The sequence below is a fragment of the Camelus ferus genome, chromosome X (assembly GCF_009834535.1).
Source record: "Camelus ferus isolate YT-003-E chromosome X, BCGSAC_Cfer_1.0, whole genome shotgun sequence".
NCBI lineage: Eukaryota > Metazoa > Chordata > Mammalia > Artiodactyla > Camelidae > Camelus > Camelus ferus.
Window position 1 is genome coordinate 65,437,611 of NC_045732.1, and position 21,204 is coordinate 65,458,814.

At 37.3% G+C, this 21,204-nt stretch overlaps 1 protein-coding gene across 2 annotated transcripts in view; it reads right to left on the bottom strand.

The window, feature by feature from the left end:
* The window catches only part of NOX1 (NADPH oxidase 1), a 76,334-nt gene that overhangs the window by 26,713 nt on the left and 28,417 nt on the right, over positions 1-21,204 (bottom strand). The window contains exon 1 of one of the 2 annotated variants that reach the window (XM_014565453.2): positions 2,951-8,203. The exons of the other annotated variant lie outside the window; for it this stretch is intronic. Within the exon in view, the coding sequence (XP_014420939.2) occupies positions 2,951-3,019 (69 nt within the window). The 5' untranslated portion in view covers positions 3,020-8,203. Of the gene's footprint in view, positions 1-2,950; positions 8,204-21,204 lie in introns of those variants that run through there. 2 annotated transcript variants of the gene reach the window in all.

The following is a 21,204-nucleotide window of genomic DNA, read 5'->3' on the forward strand; positions in this document are numbered from 1 at the left end:
AGCATAACATAGTGATTTAAATTATGATACTGGAGGCAACCTGCTTGGGCTCAGATTCTAGTTGTACCACTTTCTGGCTGTATCATCTTAGATAGACACATGATTTAACTTTCCTGAGCCTCAGTTTTTTCACCTATAAAATGAGGATAATAACAATATCTACCTCACAGCAATACTGTGAAGCTTTCATGAAATAATGCATGTGGAATGATTCATACAATGCTTGGTGCATAGTAGGAGCTCAATAAATGCTGGCTACAGGGCTGTGTCATTCCCAGACTGGCTTTACCAATCAATTTCTTCCTGCATCCTTTGCTCATACACCCTTTCCAGAGCTGTGTGTCTTCCAGAGATCCTTTGACCCTATTGGTAAAAGAGAGGTGAAAGACACATATACCTCAAGAGTTCAGAAGACAAAGGAGAGAAGCCTACTTAGAAGAGCAGAAATATTTCAGGATCTGAGAGGGACACAGAGGCAAAGAGTCCTGTGTCAGCCCATTATCAATTGTAAGCAAGGTGAGTGATGAAATACAGTGACATCTGAGAGTAAGGAATTCCATTTCCCACTATAATTTCCTCCACTATGAATGGGAAAGAGAATGGAATAGAAGACCTGGCAGGAAGGAGGAGTAAAAATATTTTTTAAGTAATTTATTTCTCCTTAAAAAATAGTTCAAAAGAGTATATGTCGGGGGGGAGGGTATAGCTCAGTGGTAGAGTGTGTGCTTAGCATACATGAGGTCCTGGATTCAACCCCAGTACCACCATCAATAAATAAATAAATGAATCTAATTATCTCCCCCTTAGAAAAAAGAAAGAAAGAAAGAAAAAGGACTAAATGTCAGAAACAATAAGAAGCCTGAGCCTGCTGGCAGGATTGGTGGGAGGTGGAAATTCAAAACTTGATGGTTAAATGTGAGTCACCACCAAGGGTGATGAATTCTCCTAGCAAAAACTAAAAGAGGGATAAAAAAAAGACAAAAGTTTATAGCTAGAAAAACATATATTTATATCTAATCTAGTTTTCATGGATCTTCACACACATACACACACAGGTGACCTGGAGTCTAGAGAGGATAAAGAATTTGTCAAGGTCCCTCAGTTAAGAGCAGAACTGAAACTAGAGTTCAGTTAGAGAGTGTGTTAGGAGAAAGGGATTGTGCATATGTGGTGTGGTGAAGGATTTCTGGCCTGAACACTGGGGAGCTGGATAAAGATGGACATTGCATAATGATAAAAGATATGATCTACCAAGAAGACATAGTAATCCTAAATCTGTACACCAAAGAACGGAGCTTCAAAATATGGAGCAAAAACAGATAGAATTGAAAAGAAAAATAAACCAATCTGCAATATAGTTGAGGACTTTAACAACCCCTTTCTCAATAGAACTACTAGATAGAAAATCAATATCAATATAGAAGAAACACACCACTGTGGTAGGCAGAATAATAGTTTTTCAATTCATCGTGGGATATCTGGGTCTTATTTCCCCATGTAAAATCAGGAAATTCATTTATATGTGAACTATACAAAGCCGTAGCCACTACCCACATATGGTTCCTAAGCACACAGAATGTGGCTAGTTTTAACTGAGATGTGTTGTAAGTATAAAATACACATTGGATTTCAAAGACTTAGTAAAAATAAAAGAATATAAATTATCTCATTAATATTTTCAGTATTGACTACATGTTGAAAGGATAACATTTTCAATATATTGGGTTAAACAAAATATATTACTGGACATTAATTTCACCTATTTCTTTCTACTTTTTTCAATGCAGGTATTAGACAGTTAAAAAAATTTTTTTTCACCAGACTAAATAATTATCAACTCATGGGCAATCTTGTTCAATCTATTAGCCCCCTACTGCCCTCATCATTTCTTAGGAGCAAATCCCAGACTTCAAATGACTTCATCTATAAACATTTCAATGTGTATTTCTAAAAGATATGGACTCTTTAAAAAACATAGTCACAAAACTATTGTTACATCTTAAAAAAATGAAAAATTTCTTAATATCAAAGATTCAGTGTTCAAATATCTTTGATTTTCTCACAAAGTTTGTGTTTTACAGTATTTGAATCAGGATCCAAATAATGTTTATACACTGCAATTGCTTGCTATGTCCAAATAATGTTGATTCTCTAGAATCTTGTAAATGTGACCAGTTTCTTCTAATCATTATGAATTCATGGATTTAAATAAAGTTCATGGTTTAAAAGAATTTTTATTGAAGTACAGTCAATTACAATGTGTACAATGTGTCAGTTTCTGGTGTACAGTACAATGTCCCAGTCACGCATATACATACATATATTTGTTGACAACTTTTAAATTACGTATGTGACGCATGTTATAGTTCTAGTCGACAGCACTGGGCCATAATCTCTAAGATGCCAGTGCTGGCCTTAATCTCTAAGATCACTTCTGTCTCGAACGTTTCATTATTTTATGGTTTCTTTTTTTTAACTGAAGTATAGTCACTTTACAAAGTTGTGTCAATTTCTGGAGATGTTATGGTTTCTTAATGTGAGCAATATAGGAAGGATGGAGAGAAATGAATGTTCCATGGCAATAGTTAGAAGTGAAATTGAAGAGAAAAACAGAAGACAAAAAACAAAAACATTGAAATTCCAAATACTTGTGGTTTATAGTATTTGTCTCTTTACCAATTTCTGGAGTTGGATATTTTTCCTTTTCTAAATTATTGAAACATACACAGAAAAGTAGAATATATATATATATATATATATATATATATATATATATATATGTATTTACATATATAAATTCTAGAGTTGAACTTTTCAACTTATAACTGGCCTTGATGAGCCCAATATTGGCATGGAATCTTTCCCCTTGAAGTAACTTTACAAATATTAACAAACATAATGTCTCCTTACTCTGTTAAGAGTAATTAATAGAAAGTAGAACATCACTTACCAGAAACAAAACTGAAAACCAATGGTTAATCACCCAGTTTCCCATTGTCAAGAGTAGTTTGGAGCCCATATAGGCAGCAAGGAAGACTTATCAACCTGGATTCTGGAGAGGTTCTTCAAGGTTGGCACGTCTGTCCAGCTGGGGATCTGTGAATCCTTAAGATGTGAAAGGTACACACCTATCCACAAAGCTCCCAGGAATGAATAAGTGCATTCTGCCTTCCTTCTCTGGACGGAACTATGTTATCAGCTTCAGTAGACCAGCCCTACCTATGAGAACCACAGGGGTTTTCCCTGGTGGGGTTTTATCCCTTCAGGAAATAGCAATCTTCCTGGGTGAGAATATTCTTTGTCATCAACTTATCAACATGACTTAATTGATAATACATTTGCTAAGATTTCTCACAAGAAAGATTTAAGGCTAAGACTATAAACAGATGATCTCAGGAAAAACAAGACAGGAAGCAAGCATGTTAAAGAAGCTGCTTTCCAGGTGGGCTTTCTGAAGAGCTGCCGCATCTGCCTGCGGCAATTTGGACCTCAGCCTGGCTAGTTTAGAAACTTCAGTTTACCAATTCTTCTGGATGATGATCTGGCTCTGGGGAGCACAAGTAAAAAGAATGGCCAAATAGAGTTAAGAGAAAATTTATCAGGTATAAATGTACACCTTGGTTCAAAAAAAAAAAAAAAACAGAGGCAAAATACTCAAAACAAGGGAGGTAATTGTCTTCTAGTATGATGGATCAGCTAAAGTTGTATGTTCAATTCTGGGCACTGATATTTTTCCTTTCCTAAATTGGTGAAATATACACAGAAGAATGTATAAAACATATACATGTAATTTTAAAAATAATTTTAAGGAATGAATATCCATGTACTCAGTACCCAGGTTTAAAAAATTGAATATTTATTTCCACTGTCTTAAAGTCCTCTGTGTGTCCCTCCATGGACACATCTCCCTTCTTCCCCAGTTCCTCCTCCATCAGATGTAACTACTATCCTGAAATTTGGAGTAATCATTGCCTTGCTTTTCTTTATAGTTTTACTAACTAAATGTATTCCTAAACAACATATTGTTTAGTTTTTCCTGTTTTTGAACTTTAAAATAAATGGAACCTAGATGTTAGTATGTATGTAATACTCTGTGATTTGCTTCTTTCACTCAACATTGCATTTCTGAGATTCATACATGTTGGCACCTGTAGTTTCAGTTTAATTATACTACTATTTTCAGTTTATTCATTCTACTATTTTGGATATGATAATGGAACAAGGTTGATGGAATACGCTACTGTTTCTGTAGGGTATATACCCTGGAGTAGAATTCCTGGGTCCTGGGATTTGCACATGTTCAACTTGACTGCTTAATGCCAAACCCTTTTCCAAAGTGCTCACATAAATGTGTACTTCAAGGAGCCATGGATGAGCATTCTACTTTCTCCACATGCTTACCAGCATTTGTTATTTTCCAGACTTTTTATTTCTATGATTTTACTAAGTGTGAGATATTATTTTATTGTGACTTTAATTTTCATGGCCCTCATTACTAATGAAGTCGAACATCTTTTAATTCAATTATTGGCCATTTGAGTTTTCTTCTTTGAGAAGTACCTATTCTAGTTTTTGGCATTTCTCCCTCCCTCCGTCTCTCTCTCTCTCTCTCTCCCCCCTCCTCCCTCCCTTCAGTTTCCCAAGTCTTTATTGTGTGGTTACAGAGGATGTGAAGATTGGTTTCAGGAGTTTAGACATGCTGGGAAAGACAACGCATTCCCTGAGCTCATCAGTGTTTTTGTAGGTTTCTCAGTGCTTGGCTCTGCATCCTTTTCTGGCCACCTTACACCAAAAGACTAAGTTTTGGGAATCAAAAAACTCAACCTGGTTTCAGCCCCTCTTGGAAAGGTGATAGTTTGAGCTTGTTTTCTTTTTTTTCTTCTCTTTCTTTTTCTTGATATTTCCTCTTTTGTCATGTCTCATTGTGTTTCCTTCTTTATATCTTTAGTTGTAGATCTTTTCTGCTAGTCTTTTGGTTTTTCTCATCAATAGCTTCTCTGTAAATAATTGTAATATCGATGTGCCCGTAGGAGGAGGCGAGCTCAAGGTCTTCCTATTCCACCATCTGGGCCACTTCTATTGGTTTCTTTTTCTATGGCTTGTAGATTCTTAGAGTTCTCTTTATAATCTGATATTAATCCTTGATTATGTTTATGGCTTGTCCTTTCTCTCTCCTAATGGTGTTTTCTGATAAATAGAAGTTCTTAATTTTAACGTACTCTGACTTGCCACCTTTTCCTTTATGATTTATACATTTTGTGCCTCCTTTTAGAAATCTTTCACTACCCAGAAATCATTAAAACATTACCTTATATTTTCTTCTAAAAGTTTTACATTTTTGTCTTTCACATTTATGCTTTGAATCCATCTGGGGTTGATTTATTTTAATGTATAGTATGAGGGATTGCACTCACTAGAACTTCTGATACAATGCTGAACAAAAGTAGTAATAATGATCCCCATTGTCTAATTCCCAGTCTCAAAGGGGATTCTTTCAACATTTCACCCTTAAGTATCATGTTTGGTGTAGCTTTTTGTAGATACCTGGCTACATATTCTTATTTTACTCTATTCTAGGCACAAAAGTGAATATTTATTTAAAGTAAGAAATCACAGCACATTTTTAACAGCTTGATTGAGGTATAATTTACATACCATAAAATTTCCCCATTGTAAAGGTACAGCTCAATGCCTAGCACATTTTATATTTTAAAAAGCTGAAAACTCTCTTCAATATCACAAAACTCATAAAAATAACATAACACTTTCTTTAGCTGCCTAACACATCTGCAACTTAATGTCGTAATACAATGTGAATTAGCACACTGAGTGGTAGTAGTAGTCCTGGAAGCCATTCCTCCACTAAGACAGCTAGCAATCAGTTAACTATACATGAAAAGTGGCAGTGAACCACATAAAGTAAATTCTTCTCAATCCAGATTAAATATATCACTCACACAACTTCCCCTTAGCTGTATTTCAGATTTTGCATGGCCACTCCAGCACTGCTCGACATGAGGACAAATGTGACAGAGGAGAAAGGAGAAGGAGGAGTGGAAAGACAGTCGTCTTAACCATTTGCAATGAAGATATCTTACTTTTGCAAATTTTACAAAAACACTTGACCACACCTTAAAAAAATAACTAAAACCTGTCCATGGGAGGGTGACCAGAATGATGTAACGATTTGAAATCATCTTATATGAGGAGGCTTTAAAAAATTTAGAGTTTGGCCTGAAAGAGAGGCTTATCAGGGATGTGAGCTTATCTATGTGTGTTTTTTTTTTTTTTTTTGGAGGTTTAGTTTGTTTTGTATTTGGACCCAAGGAGTTAATCTAGGACTGAAGGCTCTTAAGTAACATGTTTTTGTTAACGATGCAGATATTCATTAATAAAGCAGAATTTTCTAACACAGGTATTCAAAGAAGTAAAGAGGTAATAAATTTCCTGTTACTTGAGATGCTCAAGGAAAAATTTTCAAAAATTTCAGCACCAAATGGCTGGTTAATTAAATGTCTTTGAAGTATCTTCTAATCTTGAGATCCTGTGATTCATAGAGAATGACTTATAATTCAAATGGCAATTTATGTATTACCTAAGTGATTATATATAGGCCATTCTGAATGGAGCCTTGTGTCTGTGGGTAGAGACTCTCATTCCCAGTGTACTAGGAAGTCAATTGATAAGTTGGTGAGCACAGAATCTGAGTAAAAATAGTCAGATGATCTTAATGGAATATTATTATTAAGCTCCAGCACCAGGATCAGGTGGACCCTTTTAAAATAAGATTATACTAGCTAATCCAACTATAATACTCATGCCCTTAGTCTGAGGTCCCTCTTTCTCGGGCAATGCTGGACACACTAAAAAATTCTTAGCATCAAACTCCCTTTCTTGTAAATTCTGCCAAGAATTGCTTTCCTTCTTTGAGCTCTACACATTATAGCTTCTCCGCCTTCCTTATTTCACCAGATTGTCCTAATGTTTGCATTTCCCAGGTTTATAGATTGACATTATTGAAAAGTGAGGTTGGTTACTTCCTGGAGACCTCTAGGGAGTACCCAAATGTCATCAGTAACTTATCCACAGTTAAACTATAAATAGGTTTCAGTCTTTTTGAAAGATTTCCTGTAAACGGTTGATTCCACCCATGGTAGGTGGATTTTTTTGTAAACTACAAACGCAGAGCCCCTCCCTAACTTGCTTGCTCTATCTTCTTCCTGATTACTTGTCTATGTCATTGTTTGTCCCAGATTTAACCTTTACAACTATAACTCTTGTACACCCTTTCCAGGTATTAACGTGTAACAGTCAGCACTGAATTATTTAGCAGTTTAAACATGTACTTAGGATACCCAGAAAAATGCTTTTAAGAATTCTTTTAAGAATTTGTGGGTATTTCAAAAGAAAAAATTAAGTAGTCATGATGGGGAAAATTGGTACTTTGTTGTATTTATTTTACTGTTTATAATTGCTTTTAATTTGTATCCACAGAGGATGGTTTTGGAAGAACATCCTTCTCCTTTTAGAGCTTAGAGCCTAAAGATATTAATTAGGCCTTGATCACAGTGTCCAAAAATAAAACATCCCATAATGATAAAAGGAACTGATGCATGTGGAATCATTTGAAATCAATTCTTTTCACTATGTTGGATCAGAACCAGACATCACAAAGTAGCCTCTCCTAAAAACAGCATGGTGTGATGAAACTGGATTTAACTCCCAGTTGTCTGCTCACTACCAATGCTGCCTTGGAAAAGTCTATCTTTTCCAGGACTCAGTTTCTTCATTTATCACTTAGTACTCTGGTTCCTAACAGAGTAAATGTCCAAGCAGTAGCCTATACTGATAGGCAGAAGGCAGGTGGTGGTAGGAAGAGACAGTGGGGAAATATGGTATAATGGTTAGGAACATAGACTCCAGAGTCAGTCTACCTGGTGTTGGAGTCAGCTTTGTTTTAATTATCCATAAAATGGGTTGCTGTGATAATTGAATGAATTAAAATATGTAAAGCATTTAGAACAATGTATTCTATAGCTGCTTACCACTCTGATGATGATAATGATCCCTAAGAAAATATAAATAGAAGGCCTGAACCCTATGGTACTTCCCTTTACCATTGAAAAAGGGAGCAGAAATTATAGTTTAGAGGTCATCATTATATAAATTTTATAAGATTATGGAACCTTTGCCACTCTCTTATGTCTATCAGTCTTATCCTGTTTCTCCAGAGTACTTAGCAGATAAACCTTAAAACTAAATGAGCCTGTGTGCTTGGCTTCAACATCAGCAAACAAGTGGGAAAGGTGGAGAGACTGTGTCTCATTCTGCAGCTAGGCTTAGGAAGACAACTACCAAAAGGAGAGAAAACAGGCTGTGTTCCCGTGGCTGCAAGAAAGAAGGAATATGGGGAGCAGACGTTGCGGAAAGGGACCTAGGAACTTAATGATGGCAATGTTCTCGTGTTTCTCTGCCCTCCCTACTTCCTTCACAGGGCTGTGGTGAGCACCAAACAAGCTTTATAACAGTGCTTTTAAAAAAAATTGGGAGGGGGTTATTTAATTAGGTTTTTGTTTTTAATGGAGGGACTGGGTATTGAACTCAGGAGCTCATGCATGCTAGGCATGTGCTCTACCACTTAGCTACACCCACCTCCTGTAATAGTGCCTTTTAAGCTAAGTATTATGAAGACAGCACTTGAAAGCAATGAATACTTTCATTCTACAACTGTTACATTGGAAAGCTGAACTCAGAAGTGTGTGTTGTTTGCAGAGAAGCTGAAGCATGTTAAAAATATTAAGAGTTCATTTGGCAAAAATGGATTTGAATAGGACAGCACCAAACTGGAAGTGGTTAGGAGCACTCCACCAACAGGAGCTAGGGGAATAAATTATACAGAAAAGGTATGGAAGCAAAGAAAGGAAATTATTTGGCCATAGCTTAAAGCCTAGCTGTCTATTTGTGATTGGTTATCCTTAAGTTTCTATTTCTTAACCTTGAAGCATTTACAGGTGTAGGTTTGGGTTTGTTTACATAGGTCACCAAAGCATTAGAGCCACCTTAGTCTAATGGCCTCCTTGTTTAATTAATTTAACAGTGTGTAAAGCTTGTTCAACTCATTGAATTCAGTTCAATGTTTCACTATTGTTGAAACAACATTCAAATCTTGCCCTTTCTTGAAGATGATTAACCAAGTTCTGCCTCTTCCAGGAAGCCTTCTCTGAATTCCTCAACAATCACATCACACCATCCTCTAATTTTCATAGCAGGAATTCCTCTTACCTTCTTAACTTTTCTGTGGCCTATAAAGCCATCTATTGTGATTTATACTTTTCTACGTAATTCCTGCCTCCCCCAGATGACTCTTAAGGTGGATCACAAAATCCTCTCTGCAATAGTAAGTGTTCAACAAACCGTTGTCAAGTGATGGCACAGTGGGCAGTATAATAGCCACCCAAGGATGTCAGCATTCTAATCCCTGGAACCTGTAAATATGTCACCTTACGTGGCAAAGGGAAATTAAGTGTGTAGACGGAATTACAGTTGCTAATCAGCTGAATAATAGGGATATTATTCTGGATCACACAGATGGAATGATATAAACATAAGGATCCTTAAATGTGGAAGAGTGAAGCAGAAGAAGAGGTCAGAGTGATGTGATATGAAAAGAATACAGCCCTCTGTTGCTGGCTTTGAAGATGGAGGAAGAAGGCCAGGAGGCAAGGCATGTAGGCAGTCTCTAGAAGCTGGAAAAGGGCAAGGACCTTGATTTTAGCTTACTGAGACCCACTGCAGATTTCTAACATCTAAAAACTCTAAGATAATAAATTTGTATTGTTTTTTGCTGCCAAGTTTGCAGTACTATGTTACAGTAACAATAGGAAACTAACACAGATGGCAAGAAATGACCTTCCTGTGACTGTACCCACTTGCTCTGAGCTTCCTGCTCTGCCTGCGAAGGAAAAGCCTTAAGTTTTCAGAGCTTAAAGTTGATGGTCTAAAGTCCCTACCATTAACATAACATGTGCTGTGGGGTAAATGAGTTAGGACTATTTTGGTTGCAAGTAAAGCAGGATATAAATGATTGGTCTTTTTAATAAGAAAATGCAACAGCTTTAAAAATCACATTTTCCTTTGTTGTATTAGAAACATTCAGTTCATTCTAGGTGTAAGGATGGAAATTTCTGCTCTCTCTTCCAGAGAGTACAAGATGAGATTAACTAAATGTTGAAGACTGAGTCTTTCTTGCTATCAAGAAAAGGTTTTTGATTGTTAAGGATTTGGACTCTGGTTTGAAGTTCTTCACTGTGGGTCATCAAGATCAACAAAAATAGAACTGGGCTTTGAGGGGAAAGGAAGTATCTTGAAACCCAGGAAGGATATGGAGTGGGAGAGACAAGGAAGAGAATTGCTGGATGGGTTAGGGAAGGTGGCCCAGATGCACCGGGGCTCAATCCTAGAATGCTGTCCCCACACCTGTAGCTGGTCAAGTGCACGGAGAGAAGAGCCACACTGAAGGGCAATACTTGCACCCAGGGCCTGGGCCCATTGTTCCTCCAGTCTGCATGTGGGCAAGAACACGACTCTGTTCTGCCCAGTGCTTTACAATCTGATCGTCCATTCTATGTGATGGAGTTAATACCTGAACTTCAATAAGATCTTTGTGTGTGTAGTAAAACACACATAAAATTCACCATTTTAATCACTTTAAAGTGCACAACTCAGTGGCATTTAGTACATTCACAATGCTGTACAACCATCACCAGTATCTAGCCCCAGAAAAATTTTGTCACCATAAAAAGAAATCTTGTGCCCATTAAGCAATCAGCCCCCATTCCTGCCTTCCCTTAGTCCCTAGCAATTGCTTTCTGCTCTCTGGTATCTTCTTTTTGTCTCTATGGAGTTGCCTTATTCTGCACATTTCATGTAAATGGAACCTTACGATGTGCGACTTTCACTTAGCATAAGGTTTCAGAGTTCATCTGTGCTATAGCATATATCAGGACTGTATTTCTTTTCCTTGATGAATAATACTCCATTGTATGAATATACCATATTTTATTTACCCATTCATCCTTTGATGGACATTCAGGTTACTTCCACCTTCTCACTATTATGAATAGTACTGCAATGAACTTTAATGCACAAATTTTGGTTTGAACATCTGTTTTCAATTCTTGTCGGTATGTCCCTAGGAGTGAAACTGCTGGGTCACATGGTAACCATCAGTTAACTTATTGAGGAACCGCCAAACAGTTTTCTACAGTGGCTGCATCATTTTGCTTATGATAAAATTTTGCTAGGGAATGTAATGTACAGCATGGTGATTATAGTTAATAATACTGTATCACATATTTGAAAGTTCCTAAGAGAATAGATATTTAAAGTCCTCACCACAAGAAAAAAAATTCTAACTATGTATGGTGACTGATGTTAACTAGATTTACTGTGGTGATCATTTCATAACATGTATAAATATCAAATCATTATGTTGTACACCTGAAACTAATATAATGTTATTTGTCAATTGTACCTCAATAAAAATAAAGATTTTGCTCTGTCTTCAACCCACCTATCCCATGCAGATATCTCCCCACAATATCCACAAACATCCCTTGTTCTGGGAGCTACTCCTCCACAAGTATCTCATGTTCCTACGTATCTTGCTGGGTATGCCAAGAATGCAAGGTCCTGACCCACTCTTTACCCAGGCCATTTCTCAGAGTTGTATTTGCAATGAGCAGCCTTGAGAGATGAGTTAATATTTCCCTGCAAAGAGTGGGCTTGCTTCTGCTTGCTATAGGTCAATAAATCCCACAAGCTAAGTGTTCCTTGGCCATAAAGCAAACTCATTCCATGTATAGCACTGCCTGGCCCTCCCTCACCCTGCTTATGTCTCCCCTGTGGGACTTGAGAAGCATGGGGAATCCACACAAACCAACATGAAGCTCGTACTGCTTGCTGTGTCATGGGTAATAAAATCCTTTGTCTCTGACCCAGGAGTCTCATGTCTTCACCAGCATCCGTGACACAAGCAGTCTCACTTATTAACTTGTTAAGTAAGGTAAAATCCTTGACATTTCAGTTCTTGACACCTATAAGCCTTTGACATTTATTGGGGTAGTGGGGATAAGCTTCCACATCTGTTCTAGGAGGAAATGTGAACTGATCAAGCTTAAACCCCAGGGCTGGGACATAGCATTTTGGTATTTTTAAATGTCTTTCTATGAACTATGATTATTTTACCATAGAAGACTTGTATATTTTTCTGTGTATTTATTCCTAATAGCTCATATTTATTATTGCCTGACATTTTGAATTTTAAATTTCATTTTTAATCTGTTTGCCATCTCTATAGGATTCAATTGATAGATGTATTTTTACCCAAGAACCTAGCTCAATTCTTTTTAATTCTAATAACTGGACTTTCTTTTGGACTTTACAGTTTAAAAATTAATGAAGTTCACTTGACACATTGTAACCGACTATACTTCAATTAAAAATAATAATAAGTAAATAAAAATGAATGAAATTCAGGCACCTTGTAAGAAAAATCATTATTACTTAATGCATATTAAGTAATATTTTTAGACAATATTTTTTAAAATATAAGGTCTATGGAGGAAAATATAAAGAAAGAAGTCCTGAGTGATGAAAAGTTTGGGATCAACCAAACTATGCTATCCAATCTTGATGACTTGCATGCATCACAAAAATTGAATTTTACATTTGGTATTTATTGGATATCTGTTCAATACAAGTAGTGAGGAAGTCAAAGACACAGTCCCTTCCTTCAAGGAGCTCATAGTGTAGCAGGACAGATGGAAGAAGTGTCTTTAATGTTCTGTTTATGCAGAAGCCACTGACTTTGTAGTCCACCATTCATTTATCCCTCCAGACTACAGTGTTTTTGCCTTTATTATTGCTTATTTTTTCACCCCTGTGATTCAAAGAACAGAAACCAACTCAATGTACTACAAGGAAAAGAGGCCCTATTTTCAGGTGCATCTTCACTGTTCTTTTTATGGATTACTTTCCCTCTCATCTCTATATCTTTTCTGTTCCCTCACCAGTATTTCTGAGAACAGACTTTGATTGGCCCAGCCTTTCTTATGCTATAGGCCAGATGTGGTTGCTGGCCATTCTACTTGATGGTGTTGACTGTCTCTGGGTTACGTGATCATCCAATCAATTAATGTAATTACTAGTGAAGGATATGGCCAGTGAGGCAGGAGGAGGATAAAAAAAAGACTTTAGAACCAGCGCCCTTCTGCTTCCCATGGGATCATGAGAGTAAAATCTCTGAGTGGGGAATGAGACAGGAGAGAACGGGACAGGGCACAACCATTAAAAGAATGACACAGCAGTTAGGCCCAAGATGGCAGAAGATTCGACTTCCAGTGGACCTTGAGACATGGTACACCCTCAGGTGCCATGGCAGTTCCCAGGTGGACCACAAAAGGCCAAAAGGTGAGTGGGTGACCAATTCTTGGAAATCCTCGCCCCTTCCCTAATACAGTTGGAATAATCCTTCCACTCATTAGCGTATAAAATTACCAAGGCCATAAAAAGTAATCACCCCTACACCTCGTGGCTGCTCTTCCTTCTGAGTGAGATGGACCATACTCTGTCTGTAGAGTTTGTTTCTCCCTGAATAAACTTACTTTCACTTAAAAAAAAAAAAGACTTTAGAATATAGGTATAACATAGGTAGAGCAGATAATCATTTACAGCTCTGGTATGGCAAATTAATCTCTTGAAGATCCCATTTTTGTTCCTATAAATGAGCATGTGAGTAAGCCCCATAAACTATTTTGTGCTGTGGGTTGAAGGCCTAAATAACTAGTTTTATGTAACTAGTTTCAGTTCTACCCAAATGAAGAAATTATAACATAATTATTGGGTGAAATATTGGTCAAATATTATCAGGATCCTTTAAGCTTCAGTAAATTCCAAGTAACGTACTGTCATCTGCAGGGAAACCTTCACTCAGATCTCTGTTGCTTCACTTGCTTTGGAATTGCAACTCATTTGTACATAAACATGAAATAGCTGATCACATGACAGCTTCATGGTTCCACTTCTAAAATCAGACAGTGTTGCTTATAATGAGACCAAAGCAGATGAAAGGTAGAGCAGGAAGTATAGGATAGGTAGGCAGTCTCCTATGTTGTATAATTTTTTGAGAAATTCAAAATGCTATTCCTACTTTCCACCTGACTAAAAAAAGTAGCCTTTTCATTAGTCTGTCATAGCGCAGGAAATTCTCACCATTGGAATTATTCCTTTGGGAAAAGCTTTGTTCCTAGAGGTTATGATTAAATCCCATTGTTATCTTGTGATGGTGCAGGGGTGGGTGGGTGGGTTTTCTACTCAAAGGAGAGAGAGAAGGAAGTAACTAATCAACTTATTATTGCCTGTAACTCATATTTTCACAGAAGGCAGGGTCCAGAGAGAAAGGGACCTAAGACAGGTCCCTGGGGTGTCTGGCAATAAGGGGGTAGTTAGAATGGGGTACTACAGCAGAAGGCTTTGGAAAACCGGATGCACTGGGTGTTTGGAGGGGGCCTGAAGCCAAAGTGAATGCCTGAAGGCCCAACTGATCCACCTATAATGTCCTCTCCAGACCTACTGAATCAGAATTTTCATTTTAACAGGATCACCAGGTGATTTATGTGCATGTTACATTGAGAAGCATTGCTCTGTGGGGTCTGCAACTCACAAGAGCTCAAAACCTACTGACTTACGTGGAAAAAGATTAGATGGAAAAAAGTTGGTGAGGTATCACCTCACACCAGTCAGAATGGCTATCATTCAAAAGTCCACAAATGACAAATGCTGGAGAGGCTGTGGAGAAAAGGGAACCCTCCTACACTGCTGGTGGGAATGCACTTTGGTGCAGCCACTGTGGAAAACAGTGTGGAGATTCCTCAAAAGACTAGGAATAGACTTAACGTATGACCCAGGAATCCCACTCCTGGGCATATATCCAGAAGGAACCCTACTTCAAAAAGACACCTGCACCCCAATGTTCATAGCAGCACTATTTACAATAGCCAAGACATGGAAACAGCCTAAATGTCCATTAACAGATGACTGGATAAAGAAGAGGTGGTATATTTATACAATGGAATACTACTCAGCCATAAAAACCGACAACATAATGCCATTTGCAGCAACATGGATGCTCCTGGAGAATGTCATTCTAAGTGAAGTAAGCCAGAAAGAGAAAGAAAAATACCATATGAGATCACTCATATGTGGAATCTAAAAAAAAAAAACATAAATACAAAACAGAAACAGACTCATAGATATAGAATACAAACTTGTGGTTGTCAAGGAGGTAGAGGGTGGGAAGGAACAGACTGGGATTTCAAAATGTAGAATAGATAAACAAGATTATACTGTATAGCACAGGGAAATAAATACAAGATCTTGTGGTAGCTCACAGCAGGAAAATAAAATGTGACAATGAATATATGTTTGTTCATGTATAACTGAAAAACTGGGCTCCGCACTGGAATTTGATACAACATTGTAAAATGACTATAACTCAGTTTAAAAATGTTAAAAAAAAAAGAAAAAAGTTGCAAATTGATCTCACAAAATGATTTAATTAAATTCCTTCCTCCCTTTATTTAACAAAGATTTGTCTTTTAAGAAATGGTTTAGATACTAAGCCTCCTTTCCCACTTGCTTGAATCTTCCCAGATAGCAAACCACACACAATCTCAGCTTTCTTATATTACAGGAAAAGCTGGAGTTTAGGTGAATAAGCATCAAAGATTCCGGGTTATAGCCCTTCTTTGATCATTAAGGAAATATGAAAACAAACAGTAATCAAAAACCCCCAAGACACTTTGTTTAGATATGACTTTATCTTAGCAACTGTCAGAGGTCATACAGCTGAGTGCTAGGAGTTAGGTGGCAGGTCAGAATGAGACAGCAGGACCCTGTGGCGTTCTCCCTGGTGCACATCCTTTCCATGTCCCCCATTCTTGTTTGTAGGAAATAGGCTTCATTCAGCCTCCCTGATCTTCTCTGAGTTCCAAAGGGCAGATTCAAATAGTTTCTAATCAGGGAAGGGAGGGAATGCAGAAGGAAAGGGGGAACAGGCAAGAAACAATAGTGCAGCCTTGGGGCAGGGTCCTGGTTCCTCCACAAGGGATATACAGAACTACATCTTTGAGTTCTTCTGTAGGAACAGAGGCCCCCCACCCAGGTGGAGGGTGGGAACTTCAGGCTGAGCACAGGGTTCCTGGAGCACCGTCCTGTTACCTCACCCCCAACCAAGCAGAAGAAAGTCATACACCCTGCAGCCCTCATACCAAGTTTTGCCTATAAAATTTTTTTCCCCAAAACCATTGGGGAAGTTGGGATTTTTCAAGCTCGAGCCGCCCATCCTCCTTGCCTGGCACTGCAATAAACCTTTCTCTGAAGCAAACGGTGATATTTCAGTTTGTTTTGCCTCATAATGTGTCAGGCTCACGAACTATTGTTCTGTAACAAGAACTCAAAGTAGATAACTCTTAAAAACAAAAACCTTTAAGGAATAACATATAGACATTGCTCTGACTTAAGGCTCATACATTTAGAAATCCATTTGGGAAGTTAGCTTGGTTCCTTGGCCTTTTCTGAGCAAGTTGATTCAATGAAAAAGGGATCCCCTATTTTTCCTAATAGGTAGTCTCATTAGGCCCATTAATGTGTGTCTTCCAGAAGTGAAAAGAACTTGCCAGGCTGCAGACAGAGCAGGTGGTGGACAATCTTTGAGGAAAGATTGAAAATGTGACTCTGCCTTGGAACTGACCCCTCTTCACTCTGATTTTTGCTGCCCTCAGGTGGTTTCCTGGTAGTACAAGCAGAAGAAGACCAGGGAACTTCAGGGAAGAGGAGTAATATTATTCTATTGTTTTATAATTGGATTATAAATTACTTCATTTCAAAGGGGAAAAACAGACATCTTGAGGAGTTTGGAATCAGTTCCATTTTCTCAGGGAGAACTTCCTTCTACTGAGCTTTCCAGAGACTAAATCAGAGAATCAAAAAAGTGAGCATTTCCTCATTCAATGTTCACTCAACAAACATTTATTACATATTTACTAATAGGCACTGTGTTAGGAGCTGATGATACAGACAGACAAGCTCCCTGTCCTTATGGAACTTATATTCTGGTGGGAGAGACAGATAAAAACAAGTTAAAAAGAAATATATTTCAGGTAATGATGAGTGCTATGAAAAAAACTGAAACAGGGAAGGGTGTAGACAACGATGAGTTAGTTGGGAGTCACTCTTAGTCATTTCCATAATATTCCACTGGTTACACTACAGTGGTTACATTCTTCTCTATTGAGTGTGGGAAGGGAGTAAGTACACAAGAAAGGAATTACTGGGATATCTGTTAGGCTGGCTACCACATGATGGGATATAGGATATAGGCATTCTGAGGCCTAGAATGCCACTCCAAAGAGTGCTGAGCTGCTGGGCTAGCTTGAAGCCCCTTGATGACATTTCTAGTCACTCCATATATTCTGAACACAATTCATTTCACCAGTGAAGATTTCTTACATCTCTCATGCTAATAAGAAGAGTCCGTGGGGCAAGGTTTCCTAACCTTGGGTCCTGTGAATAGAATCCAAGGAATTCTTTGATGGGAAAAATTATTATGCCTTTATTCTTATCAATTTCTAATTGAATGTAGTCAACAACCACAGTCTCATTAGCAGTACCTGTAACTCTGCTACCAACACATATCAAAGATATTTTCACATCACATTATAGCTATTGCCACTATCTCAAAAGATCATTAAGCTTATCACTATTTCAAAACTATGGTAATTATTAGACCTGCTGCCAGATCTTGTTATTTGCTGAGTTAATAAAGAATTACACATATGAATATGTCAAAATTGTATCTTTAATATTTTGATAATGTGCATTTCAACGCAATTGATTTTAATTGGAATCCTATGTGTTTTATCCTGTTGTGCATTAAAAACACTCTGAAAAGGGCTCACCAGTTGGCCAAAGGAGCCTATGGGACAAAGAAAATAGAAGAGCTCCTGCACAGGTTCAAACAGGAAAATGTGAACATCCTGGGGTATAGCTACCTGTGGGGTAAGGACACCTGAGTAGGATCTTTCAGATGCTAACTAACCATTCCTGATTAGGATAATTCAAATGTTAATTAACCACCCCCAGAGTGTGGGTTAAAACGAATTTACAATGAGTTGTATAAATTGTTTATCAATATGAGTAAACATCTCCTGTTTCTTCTCCACTTCAAAATATATCCTAAATCCACTCCTTCTTCCTACTTCCACTGTCTCCAACCTAGACCAATATTTCAAAACATTATTTTTTAGACCGATACACCATTACATTAAATCACTGAGTCTATGAATCCAAGCTGTCCCTAGGTTGTAAGACCATCATTCTTCTATGCACCAAGAAAGAAAAATTGCTTCTATGCACCAAGAAAAATTAAACTATGACATACTATTAATGGTAAAGTTCACCCCAAATTCAGAGGTGATAAAAAGTGAAAAAATGCATCTTAGAATAGATTAAATAAAGTATATTACACAGCTGATACCGAAGTGTTTTGAAGTAAATTAGAGAAAGTATAAAACATAGCACATATACAATATAACATGGCAAGGAGTTTTGGATTTTATTTTAAATGTGATAGAAAGCAGTTTTGAGCAGGGAAGAGGTAGGGTCTGGTTTTCATTTTTTATACGTATACTCTGGTAGTGGTGCAAAGAACAGATCATAGGAGAGGTGGATGTGACCATAGAGGTTTGGTCTAGGGTCAGAGCAGTGGAAGTAGGAAAAAAGGGTGGATTTAGGATGTATTCTGAAGCAGAAGAGGACCAATAATGTTTATTCATATTGATAAACAATTCATACAACTGGAGCAAAAAGAAAACATTGCTACAAATCTAAATAAATCCCAGAATAATTAACTCTTGTTTTTGGCATTTATTAAGTCAGTACTGCTGAATCTCTGACTTCTAGAAGCTCTGTCAATCTTTCATTAGCTGCAGCTAGTTCCACCTCCAGGTGCCAGTATTTCACTTCATGGTAAAGGAGGAAGCAGCATGAATGACTAGCCCAAGGGCAGGAACGACTGACGACAGCTCCTTGTGTGAGTCTTACCCAGGGACATTGATATTTACATATGGGTACTTGAAAATACAAAGTAAGTATGTATATTAGTCTGTTTGTGCTGCTTTAACAAACTAGCACAGTGTCTGAAATAATAGAAATTTATTTTCTCACAGTCCTGGAGGCTGGAAGTCCAAGATCATGTCACCATCAGGTTGGTTTCTGGTGAGAGCTCTCTTCCTTGTATGTAGATAGCTACCTTCTTACTGTGTCCTCACATGGCCTTTCCTCTGAGTGCATGGAGAGGGGGGGAGAGGGAGGGAAGAAGAGAGGGCAGAGTAAGAGAGACAGGGAAACAGGGACCATCCCTAGCAGATTAAGGCCCCATCTTCATGACCTCAACCTTTATTACCTACTTGTATGCCTTATCTCTAATATAGTCACATTAGGGGTTAGGGCTTCAACATATGAATTTTAGGGACACACAATTCAGTTCATGGATGAAGGTACTTAATGCTTTGTCCTACTTACCATTTGATCCCACCATCCCACTCCTAGGTATTTTTGCAAGAGAAAATAAAGCATATGAACATACAAAGTTCTGTACATGAATGTTCATAGCAGCTTTGTTTGTAAGAGCCCAGAGCTGGAAACAACATAAATGTCCATGAACAGATGAATGGATAAACAAATTGTGTATATCCATATGGTAGAAGACCACTCAGCAATAAAAAAGAAAAGGCATTGATACACACTACATGATTAATCTCAAAATAACTATGCTGAGTGAATCCAGGGGAAAAATGCATACTGTACAATTTATGTAAACTTCTAGAAAATAAAAATTGATATATAGGAACAAAAGTAGATCAATAATTGTTTGGGGATGCAGGACAGGAGAGAAGAAGGAGAAAGTTATAAAGTGGCAAAAGAAAACATTTCGGGGTGATAGATACATTTATTATCTTGATTGTGGTGATGGTTTCATGGGTGTATACACATATAAAAATGGCCAAATTGCACAATTTAAATATTTACATATCAGTGTATGTCAGTGATACACCAATTAAGCTGTTAAAATTTGTGGGAGTAAACAGATGAGGAGGATAAAGTAGGAATTTCAGTGATAAGTGTAAGAAGTTCTAGAATAAAACAAATGCATAGAATTTTTAAAAAGCACCATTCTTCAGAATATGTTAGGGAAATAATTTCAGTACATAAGAAAATCATGAATAAGGATACTCATTGCGCATTAGCTATAGTGGCCCAACAAAAAGGAAATAATCTAAATGCTCAATAATAGAGAATAGTCAAATCAATTATAGCATATCTACACAGTGGGACACTACACAGCTATTTAAAAGACTGTAACAGGAAAATGTATTTACTTTGAAGTTAATGGAGAAGAAAACCCAAGATATCAAAATCACAATAATGTATAATTTGGCAAGTAAGAAGCCTGAAAGGAAATATAGCAAAATATTAGATGGGGCAATTGATAAGTAGTGGGTTTCTTTGAGATTTTTTTTTTTTTTGATTTTCTGAATTTTCTAAGTTTTTTATAATGGGAATGCATTGCTTTTATATTTTAACTTATTTTTTTATCAAAGTTAGACATAGTTTACAGAGTTAAATAGTTCTACAAGTTTCATTATGAAAAACAGTGCTCTTTCCCCTTACCCATAATTTCCTGCTCCCAGGGGCAAGAGCTTTCAACTCTTTTAGCTGATTCTTTTCGTACTTATCTTTGTTCTCTGAATAACATTATTTTATTGCTACTTCTTGAATTTTCAGTTTTCAGCATTGTCTATTGACATCACCTTCATGCACCCTGCCCCCCACCTCCTCCAAAGACCCTTCCTATCCCTACATTCTTCCAATATAGGCATATCATAATTTTGGCTAGACCACTCTTCAGTGTTTACAGTATGGTGGCCAAGGAAACATTCTTCACCGCTGAGCCATAAAGTGTCACAAATACTTTTCCTTACTTGCACAGTGTTTTGTTTTTCCTGGAGCTAATATTTATTTTGTTTTTTGTTTAGTTTTCTATGTACTTAGCAGAAATTCAACTTTAAACTCTTGTTCAGTTAT